General features: G+C 34.9%; 1 protein-coding gene across 1 annotated transcript; it reads right to left on the bottom strand.

Moving 5' to 3' along the window:
- Positions 1-937: 937 nt before the first annotated feature.
- LOC115446873 lies at positions 938-2,118 on the bottom strand. The gene is made up of 2 exons (XM_030173681.1): positions 1,872-2,118; positions 938-1,106 (listed from the first exon to the last, which is right to left on the bottom strand). The coding sequence occupies exons 1-2, from the start codon at positions 2,055-2,057 to the stop codon at positions 966-968; spliced, it is 327 nt and encodes a 108-aa protein (XP_030029541.1). The 5' UTR covers positions 2,058-2,118; the 3' UTR covers positions 938-965.
- Positions 2,119-12,046: the final 9,928 nt, after the last annotated feature.

Genomic DNA, 12,046 nt, shown 5'->3' with positions numbered 1-12,046 from the left:
AAGTATATTACGTATTTCTAAGGCGTTAAAAGTCTGTTGAATTTTTTATGAAATAAACTGTCATTTATTTCAACGTGTAAACATAAGAAATACCTAACTAGACGTTCTACAAAAGAAATCTTTTACCCTATTTTATAGACATAACTTTGAGAAAGGTTCATAGAAACGTTATATAAAAAACTTAACTCGTACTGAACGCGATCATAATCCATACAAGGACGTGTGAAAAAAGTTCTAGCTATGAAACAGTAGCGACATCTGGCGGGAACGGGCTGGCCCACACTGAACTTGGACTCGTTTATGTTCTAAGTGGAGTTTTAATCTATTAACTTCATTATACCTCCGTATCGGATGATTTGTTGCTTCATTTTTATGCTGTGTTGAAGTTTAATTTACTTCCAAAAGTTTTTTAATTCGAGAAGATATTGTTTCTTTTATACGGGCACCTACTGAACCTACTGAATGACATTATAAGGATGGGGTCTAGTTAGATTCTACACTGGTAACAGCTTTTTCCGCCTCCTTTTTGAAACCGGATATGATTTATAAATTAGTTAACGATGACGCTCTATTGTAGATAACATCCAACAAAATGAATACAAGTACGATTTTCACAAACTACGTACGACAATAGGCTATCTTATCGCTAAAAAGTCATCTCTTCCAAAAAACTTGCTTCCATATACACAGGCTGATCTCGGCACGCTAACTCCTCACTCACATCCCTTGGTCTATGAACCTTTAATGCTCTAACGCCCCAAACAGCAACATCCACAGAAGTCAATATTTATATCCGTCCGGATATCAACCACCTTACATAATTTATAAATCCGCCATAATAAACCAGCCCATGTAAGGGAGTCACATTATGTTTGATAAATGTATATTTCAAAAGATTTTCTTTCATATAAAAGAAGTAAAATATACAGACAATAAATCAGCATTTAGTTTACAAGAGTTTATTATCACGCAAATATCTGCACTTGGAAGTTGAGGCCGTCTCCGCGTTTGCTCTTGATCTTCAGGTTGGTGAAGGTGAACCCGACGCCTCCTGACGTCACTGTCGCCTTGGCCTTCGAGTTGTCCATGTCTATTGCCCAGATACCCTGGAAGATGGGATTATTATTTAAAAAGGAAAATGACATCTCTGTATCTATTATTAAGTATCGAGGAAAAATATACAAACAACAACAAAGATGGGATTTTGATTTAAAACGGAAAATGACTTCTCTGTATCTGATATTAAGTATTAAATATACAAATTATAAATATACAAACAACAATAGACAGAGCTTCATCCCTGGAGGGGTAGGCAGAGGTACAAGAGCGGCTACTTTTCGTCGTCGAGTTTCGTCAAATAAAATTTTCCCTCACATAAAATTTTAATAATCATACCGCCTTATATTATAATTGGAATATATCTTACTACTGGCAACAAGTCTCCTGTTTTAGGAACGTTGTAAGGAATAGACTACTATAAAAATAATTACTCGACTAAAAAGTAATTTCTATAAAGTGCTATGAATCTTTCATCTCGTGAAGAAATATCTTATGATTTTTGTCTATATTTCTTTCATGGAAATACCAAAGATAAGATAGCTTGAGAGTGTAAATTATCAGAATATACTCAAATAAACATAAGCATCATGAATAGTTCTCTCGAGATAATACAGGTACTCTTGTACTCTTTAAAAAGATTTCGATATATTTATGTTACTACTTCTTAATTATTATTGTCATTATTTTTAGTTAGTGTAGCGACAGACCCCTAAAACCGAACTGTTCCAAAACCATTACAGCTTCGCCAAATATGGTCGCTAGCCAGCGAACAAAAATTACTACTACCCCATAAAAAAAAAAAACATAATTACCTTAATAACTCTGGTATCATTTCCATTGAAGAACACATTCTTAGTCCTTGTAGTCAGAGGAACAGCGCTCAGTTTTACGTTCTCAGTGTAGATCAACTCATTGTTCATACTCGTCCCGACTTGCAGATGCTCCCCCTTAGTACAGAGGAACACCGCTAGAAGCACTACTAACGTCGTTCGATACATATTTACACTATTCTTTACTTATTGAGTACTGTCAACCGTTTTTACAGTGTATCTACCTATATGAAATATTTGTTACAGCCACTCCACTGATATGGTTCCTTATCAGTGTATATAGATATCTATTTGTCGTGTTGGTTTGTTGATATAATATCATTAGGAAAGGGACCAGTGGCCGTTTAAGTTTAACAGTTTTTACTGTGACGTTATACATTGATACTAAAAATTTAAGTGACCTACCAATATAAATATCAGTTAAAAAGTTGGTCTAGACTTTAGGATTTACCCCACGATTATTTATACTCACAGACATCAATATTATAGTCATGTTTCAGCCTTAAAGAATATTGAAGTCAGGGCAATTGTTGATGTTAACAGCTGACGTCCCGTGATGATGTTCAATGCCTTTTTGTTTTCATATTTAATAATCAAAGACAATTTTAAAAAGCGGCTATAGCCTAGTTGGGTGTGGAATGTCCGCAGGTTCAAATACCAAGATCACACACGTCTGACTTTTCTAAAATTATGTGTGTATTCTTTGTGAGTTATCGCTTGCTTTAACGGTAAATGAAAACATCGTGAGGAAACCTGCATACCTGAAAAGTTCCTTACAAGAATTTTGAGGGTATGTGAAGTCTGCCAATCCGCACTAGGCCAGCGTGATGGACTAACACCAATCCCTCTCAGTAGTAGAGGAAACCCGTGCCCAATCGTGGGACAGTTTATAATACTGGACTAACATTAATATTATAAAGACAATATAAAACTGAAAATTGAAGACGACCCTATAAATGCTTAAGAAAAAAAAATGTTATTCGCAAGAAAAGAACATGCGTACAGGTCTTGTAGTATTCTTAGTAGTGATTCAACATCTCAAGAGTCAAGACAGAAGATAAAAGATAAGTCATACCATCTTTATCTATAACGTTAGTCATGATAGCAATATTGAGTGTTAGTAATCGTTTATGATCGTCTTCTTATGCTGTATCTATTTCACATACACACACACACATCACGCATTTATCCTCGAAGGGGTATGCAGAGACGCAACCATGGCACCCACCTTTCACCAAGTGTGTTGCATCTTATGATATTGGGCACAAATCCTAGACTTCGCGCTGATACTGAGAAAAAAATCCCAAATATAACTTTGCCTGACCTGGCATTTGAACCCAGAAACTTAGAGCGGTGTCGTACTGTTCTGTCTCTCTCATCTGTTTCACTGTTGGGCAAACATATTTATTTTTACAAAATGACCATGTTTAGATCTGTAATCTAATAAATGGTTAGAAAGTCAAATCATTATTTCTTTATTTATAATCAATAACTTGAAAGTTCCAATATCATTCAATATCCTTGTTAAATGAATAATAATGATCGTATTTTATTATTTTGCAACTAAACGGATAAATATTTTAACATTTTCATCGCAGCTCCCCATCCTATCCTACATTTTAAAGTTCATAAAATGTAAATCCTGTCCCGGTGGACACCTGGACCGCATTATGCAGAATGTACGTCGTAAATTAAAAATATAATGCATGAACGTAAAACAGTGGTGCGTGCGGGGAATGCAAATGGCCGGTGAGCGCACGTCACTGGCCCGCTCCGCTCGCATATTGGTCAATGGGCAGCGATGCGTTTATTGGTTCGAGAGTTGGATACTGACTTCGTTTAAATTTGATTTCATGGAAAATTTAAATTCCGAATTCTGGTACTGGCTGGTTTTGTGTGAAGAGTGAAGTCTGGTAACGTTATCTCACAGCCCGTAGTAAAGTCTAAAGATATTTATGTCGTATGAATGTCGCGTGCCAACCGTGTTTTAAACTGGAAATGACTAATGCGTATATTTAATATGTAAGAGTTGCGATAATTTCACCGGTGCAATGTTCCACGATAACGGAATATTATTTATCCTGTCACGGTTATATGAGTGCTTTGAATCTGAGGAAAACTATAATAATATTAACAAATATAGATACTCGTCTCACAGCCAATAATTGTGCTGGCCAGTGCCTGTCTTACTGTTTTTACGTCGGGTAACTTCGGAATGCCACTTGTCGGAACAAGGCACCATAGTGAATGTTCACGATATTGTTTATGTTTTTTTTTTCAGTATGAAGCGCCTTCTACGTAAGATATTATTATATCATACCCAAAATCAATTTGTTATTATCTCTAAATATATTTTTTGTAGTTGTATTTTAATTGTTAGTGTCATTAATGCGACGTCAATATACTTTTTAATAAATTTATATTATGTAAGAGTTAAAAAAAATAAATATCTGTTTAATTTTGTTCTTTACTAAATAATTACTAAGACAAATATTTTACTATGAAATATTGATTATAGAAATAAGTCTATATGACACAAATAATTTCATGACTCAGGCACATATTAAGCCGACCTTAGCTTAATCTTACCCTTAATAAAATCGCTTAGACTACAAAATAGAATCGTATAATAAACTCTCGATTTTGTGGCTTAAAAACCGTATCGATTAGTTGTATTATGGACTGAGAGCTGTAAACGTAGTCACTGAGGTGAAAACGATTTAGCTTTTTTTTTGCTTCTACATACATACCCTTACACTACGCCAAGATGGGTAAGGCGTACATGTCTGAACATGTTACAGAATTCATGTTTTTGCTTATTTTTACCTACCCAAAGTCAACTCCGTGGAATATCGATTACATAGTCCCATCAGTCTAATACTTTATTTTGTAATATTTTAACCAAATTATTATTAAGTAGAATATTTTTTTAACTAAACGCTATAAACAGCAAACATATTCTGTAAAAAAAACTACAAAGTATCTCACATCACAGTACTATACAGATATCAACATTAAACACACAGTTAAGACATTCGGATTATAATAATATAACCTGAACTATTTCGAACACTATTGGCACGAAAACGAGGAGCCAGCTCTCGGTCTACGCACGGCCTGTCCGATGAATATGCAGCGTAGTGGGCGGGCCTGAAACTCTTGTAAGCCTTTGTCCAGGCCCAATATCGGGTCCATATGTTTATCGCACTTTGATACGGGCCCTAAAATATTCATGGTGTTTGAACTGTCCACGTTTGTTCCTTCACAAAATTAGTTTGATGGAACGGTGCTACGAGCTTGATTAAAATGTTGCTGGATTTCCGTCACGTTCATATAAAGGTTGGAAATGGATTATGTTTAAAATAAAGGGCAAGCTAAAAGTGTTCGGGACAGATGAGAAAGTACATGATTATTAAAATCGATGAAGAGAAAATATTAATAATATATTTTATTAGTTTAAACTGTTGACCGATAGAAATTACATATTACCCATGAGATACGTAGGCACTCGATTAAAAAAAGCAATATATTTCAACTATATAATAATAATATAGGTACAAGCCATGTATCATAATATACTGCCTCATTACTGGGCACGGAGACCCTCTACTAATGAAAGTGTTGAGACATTTATCTAGCGGATTAGCATACTTCACAATCCTTCGAAGTTCTTAGATATAATATATTACGGAGCATATATTAATGTAGAGTCGATGTGATTCGCCGTATAAAGCCTCAAAGCCACGAGGTATCAAACTTCAATTAAATTGTTACCAGATAATAGATAACTAAGTTTTCATTATTAGATTGTTAGTTTAACAGATATTGTAGGAGCTGTATAGTTTATCTTTGTTTGTTTGAGTGAGTGTATCTAATATATTTATTACAATTTGTGCCCTTGTTTGAAAGCGCTTGAGTTAATTTGTAATAAATATAATATAATAATAGCAGCCCTGTATAATATACTGTTTATACAATCCGCCATAATGACAGGATGCTGGTATCTATAACAAGGTGATAAAACTATCTATAACTAGTGATATCTTGTCATTGTATTTTGTACTCATTTCATACAAAAACCCAATAAGATGTGAAGCTCATTCAATGAAGACAAGCATCATTACAATTAAGGACACGATGTCTTCTTTCTTTGTGCTATATTTTAGAAACATTTAAATAATTTATCACGTTAAAGCAAGAACAAAGCAAACCTCTTCAATCGGTCTAAAGTGCCATCGTTTATTTCAATGTACACGCACTTAAGTAGTTTGAAATAATAACGCTAATCTACTACTCGTATACCACACAAGCCCTCCATTCCACAAGAGAGGAAATTTAAATCATATAACATAGAATAACCCTCTCTTTTTCCGCAATCTTAGACATAACACATAAAGAACCCTACACTCGAAATCAAAAAATATAAAAATCCCGTCGCAGAGAAAACGTCGAAAAGAGCACTATTTCTGAAAAAAAAATCCAAAGGTCTAGACAAAGAGCAGTACACGCGCGCCCCACTCCACTCAATTGTACATCTAACATTTTCTGCATCATATTCGTCGCTATGAAAAGTAAAAACAGTGGTAATGCAGTCCAAAGAATTTTGTACTGTAAATGTAGAGTCGTGTGGTAGAGTTTTCGTTGATTGCTTTAACGTAAATTCAGATGCACGGAACGAGAGTGGCTGAATTGAGGCAGAAGTCAAAGTGTGGAATAAAAGTGAAGACGCATGGAATAAAGTTGAAGTGGTTGGTGGAGAATTGGCGTCGACTCGGGCTATGTTGTGCATTTCCACGGATGGGATATTTTATTCTATTTTTACAGATTTACGTAATTAAATACACGTTGGTTTTTTCGATTTACCTTAGTTGAATTTCGTCTTTATTCTGTCATTGATATTGTATGACGTTTTTGTCATCGTTTTTGATTGGAGTGAATTGAATTTGATGCTCGGGTGAACCAGTAATTAGGAATAGTTTCTATTCGAAAAACCAAAAATAATTGACCAGGATTCAATCATGTATACAATATGATGATTTACTTACGTCAATTAATATCAGGTGCTATAAAAATTATATAAATAAAAAATTAAAATAACTGACTTAGACAACGCCGTACATAAACAAGTATAACAATTATATATTCAGCAATAAGTTCTATATTTTAGTAATACTTCAACGTAAACTTACCGCACCAAGTAAATTCCATGAAACTGTCATTTATAATTTTTCAGGTTTGAACTGGTGCATGAAGCGTGTTTTCAGTAATTTCAGCCTCTGTGGCCGCGAATCGGGTTACGCGTACCGAAAATATTTATCAAGTTCTTATTGATATACATACATTCCTTTATAAAATTTTGCTTTAATAAGTTTGCATAAATATTTTTCACGGTATATCACGGCATTTCGTTTATTAATGAACATTGTTAAAAGTGCTCTTAAACTATACTTACGTCTTTATAAATAATATCACAAAAACACATAATTATTATTATCTTCACCCATCCATCCCTCACAGGGTATCCACTGCTGACCACAGACCTTCTTGAAAGATTTTTAGATCGACCTATGCGGCTTATATGCAACGAACAACAAGCAATACTGCTTAAAAAAAAAAAAAACAGAAAAACTACAGTACCCATCCAAAGGAATGCATACAATCATCTATCGGAAGTATATTATTATTTAGTATTTATTATTATTATATAACCTCAAAAAATGAAAAGTCTCCAGACTATACCTCTAAAATCGGAATGTAGTTCTATCAGACACAAGTCCCGAGTCACGTAACGTTTTTACAGCCGCCTCAGCTGCCTGACACCAATTGGAGGATAAAAACTCCCGCTATTTAATATTTCAGCTCACCCCGTGTCCATCAGGGATTGGATATATTTAAAATTCTAATAGGTACTGGAAACGTTTCTACAATATCTGATAGATTTCTTTGAATATAAAGTAAGAGATCTTATTTGAGTTGGTTTGGTTTATTGCTGCTTGACTGTACACGTTTATATTATAACTAGTTATCCCATTTGACTTTGCGTGGGCTTAGATCTAGCTGAGCCTGAAAATGGCTATAACTTAAGAAAAATAAAGAAACTAATTTTCTAGCTAAATAATTATGATTCATTATATTATGATTTGCAAATATGCAAAGGTCGCAGGAACACGTTGGATGCGGGCCGCTTTCGACAGGTTCGTCTGGAAATCTTTGGAGGGGCCTATGTTCAGCAGTCGACATATGATGTTTTGATGTTTTTTTCACAGATAACTGAGAAGCGCAGATTAGCTCAATGATCAACATTACAATTGTAATAATACATAAACTAATACAAAGCATTGTGTGCCGTTGTACTACTCTAGTCATACTATTTCTTCTCACAAGACCCGGACTTGCAACCATAATATAGTGTTGAATAAAATATAAAAAAAATACCAGCCAAATATGGGTGATCGTAACACGCATTGCTCGTGGTCGGGCACGTCGCTCCGCCCGGTCGCGTCACGTCGCGTTCCATCACTCTTGACCAATTGCATGTCACGCCGTGTTTATCAATTACGGTGGAATTTTGTGATAATATTTCATGAGCTTTGGCAAATATTAATGTAAAAAATTAAAGAATACAATTAAAATCAATAATTTATAATTGTTAGCACAAATTATTTATATAGTCCAAGATTCAGAAATGGTGTGAAATATTTCTGAGAATTCCGCCTTTAAGCCACTTGTCATGGAATAGGTATAATATCTACAAATAGTAAGTGCACACGACTAACGGTTTCTGCCTACCTTTTAAGAGAAAAAGCATCTACAATATTCATTCACTTATCCGACAACAGTAAATTCTGACACAACTTGTCTCAATTATAGAGCAAACACAAACAATAATTGCAAGTAAGTTTTGCGCAGTTAGCAGTTTCTATTATATGTAGTGGAGACAAAATGAATGAGTAACAAACAAGGCTATTGCATAATGAATCGATATACTATCTTGGGTGCTATATTTTATTATAATCAAACTTTACCTATGGTAATTATTTATAAAATATGCTTCTTTAGTCTATTTACGCAGTGAACTAAGTTCGACACTAGGACTGGCAATCGATTTCATCGACATATTTGTGGATTCTTAAGATTTTTTATTAGTATAAGATTTTCTGCCTGCATCAGAGTAAGCGTTGAGGCGGGAACAAAGACATAACAGAAAAAGAATCTAAATTTAAGACGCAATTTTCTTCTCAACTTGTTTTATCGTGTTAATTATTTTAAAATTATTTAGAATAGAACAAGCTAGTTTTAGGTGCGACATGGGTATAACATATTAATACGAAGTATTGTACTATATTCTGTGATTTAAGTAATCGTTTTATTAGTACTGCACACTTATTAGTAGTATTGGCGAGCAAAGCACGTCTTTTGTTAGCCAGTTAGACATCGCAAATGTAAACAAGATGAGGGGAATTTATTCAAACCATTTTCTATAATAATTTCATTGCTCTAGTGCTCAGTTATTGCAGGAATTCAACAATATTAATACTTAAAATTTCTATTCACAAGCTACTTAACAACGTACTTAGAAACCCAACGAAACCCGACGTCTCACAAAGAATTTCATCAAATCAAATAATCGTACGTATTTCCTGAAAACCACATCTACACTTACGTGAAATTGTAAAATATAGCAAAACGCCAAGCGACCCCAAGGTGGATTATTGCGGTAACGAGAAATTTCTAACTGACATCAGGAACGGACGCACGTACTGCGATCCCGATGCACTTAGTACTAGCCGCTGCATCTGCGGGCCAGAATATACTATCTACTAAACCACTTCAAGCTATTTTGATGTTTATTACTAGCACAACAGAGTCGAATTTTGTTTGAGTGATTCTAATTTCTACAGTACAACACCGGTTATTTCTAAAGGATGTATAAATGAAATTTGATTTTGAACTTTCAACTTCTTGGCGATGGATTTAGGTCGTGTTTTTGATTGAAGATTTAAAGAGTTGTTGTTGCTGGAGTTGAAAAGGCGGATAGCATTTGTAGACTAAACTACGGGACGGTAGGCAAGACAGCTGAATGCGATGTAAGTAAAGAATTCTTTTTATTTTTCAATTAAGTTTAATGAAATTTACTGGCAGCGCGATGAACGGTGTCTGTTCCCGCTTTGTATCCGCCCTTAGAAAAGTACTCTTTTGACCGTCCCCATGAAAGCGGCTGCGGAGTGATGATACCAAGGTCTTTGTAGTAGTGAATGTATTGCTCATAGAAGCTTTGTAGCATAGTGGATGATGGGAAAGATGGGAAACTAGATGTCGCGTGTTCGAACTGAGGACAATATTTGGATGATACGCAGTATTTATTTGGGATCTGGGTGTTGGAGACCAAAAATTCTTGTAGTATGTATTTTCGATGATACAAAATAATGATGTCTTACCATGAATATAGGTTTATTTATATTGTGATGTTTTGATATCTTTTTTTTGGTTGGTACTACGAACTCAAATATAGAGTTAAAGTTTGTAGCATATCCTCCATTTTCTTTTTAGAATTTAGCAACACCGCGGCATTCCTATATGAAGGTGTTTATCCACAAGCGGTGGTAACCTAGTCTTATTAATCTATTTCCTTGTTTTCGACAAAGAACATTTCTACTTCCAAGTGCTTTTCGTATGTAAATCAATATAGAGTTCGTCAAAAATGTTTTCAAGCAACCAGACCTGTTTGGTCAACACGTGATGCCACGTAACCGCGAGGGCTGCGCGGAGCTACGTGCTTTGGTTGCACGCTACCTGCATGACTTTACTTGTACGATCTTATGTTGTATTGCAAAGTAATAAAGGCGATATTTAGTTCATCAACTATGCTAGAGCTAAACGAGGAATGGAGTGGAGGTTATGGGTGCGATCTGAAGTATATCTCAGAATATTATAAAACTTAATGATAAGACGATTATTTAGCTCGTCTTGTAACCCGATTACAGATAGTACTAATACTATCAAGAATTTTAATTCACAAATATAGCCATGGATTCAGTGGAATCAGTTTAATATTATGATATATGATACTTGGTCGTGTTTAGTTATCAATGAGCACTAATAGCGTTTTGTATTAACAACTAAAACGCCTCATTATTCAGATAGGATAAGATAAAAACAATAGCGCAATAATCTTGACTAATGTTTTACTCGGAAAAGTTGAATTGCATTATTTGCAACCTATATCTTAACACAATTGTATTACATAGTTTTGTTTTACTTCATCTGACGTCAAACGCCACTTAAAATGGCGAGACAAAACACTTTAGGAACATAGTGATTGTATAACCATAATAGACATTATATAGAAAATCAGTTAGCTTTTTAAGTAAAAATTATTATTTAGTTTGTCGGTATGTCATATTTTACTTTGATATGGTTAAATATTTAAATGTTTCTTATATAATTCATTGAAAACACAAAATTATCAAATGATTCCACCATTTAGTACAAAATTAAGCCCCGTTATTACCCACAATCGGCTTAAGTCCACTGATAGGTTCTGCCGCGGAAAATTATGAGATTAATTGCGCTGTGGCGGCGATAGATGGCGGTGTAGAGACGCTTACATAGAGTCATCAGAGAAAGGACTTGAAGTGCTGACTGGGGGCTAGAAGATTGATTGGAACAATCCTAAGATTTACGGTAAGTTTTTAGTGATGGACAAAGATTTTTGGTAATGGATTTAAAAGGTCCATTTTGAAACCTGAACCAAAAATAGCCCGACATTAAAGGGCTATAAACCAGACGATAGCAATGACGAAAATATATCTGTGATTCACCATTATTAGGTGTGGTGCGTTTTAATTCAAAGTTCTGGATGGTTTCACTGCTGTTTATAAGTAGTTAGGAATAATGACTTCTTATGTCTACGCGAATGTTAGTGTAGTCAGGGAGCTTACAGTGAAACAATTGCCTTATTCATGTCGTCATTTATGTCTTCTCTTCTATCTTGTTTTCTTTTTACCTTGAAGGTCGTTCCCGCTTTCGTAAGCCTTAGTGGTGGCGCTGACGAGGTGCTTCCACTCCGCCTTGTCTGGTACCTGTCGCAGAGCAACCATGACTGGGATTTCCATGACCTCTCTAACGGTGTCAGACCATCGCGTAGGTGTTCGGCC

This window comes from Manduca sexta, chromosome 26, assembly GCF_014839805.1.
Source record: "Manduca sexta isolate Smith_Timp_Sample1 chromosome 26, JHU_Msex_v1.0, whole genome shotgun sequence".
Taxonomy (NCBI): Eukaryota; Metazoa; Arthropoda; class Insecta; order Lepidoptera; family Sphingidae; genus Manduca; species Manduca sexta.
Note: the sequence above shows the minus strand (reverse complement) of the source record. Positions and strands in the feature narration are given on the sequence as shown.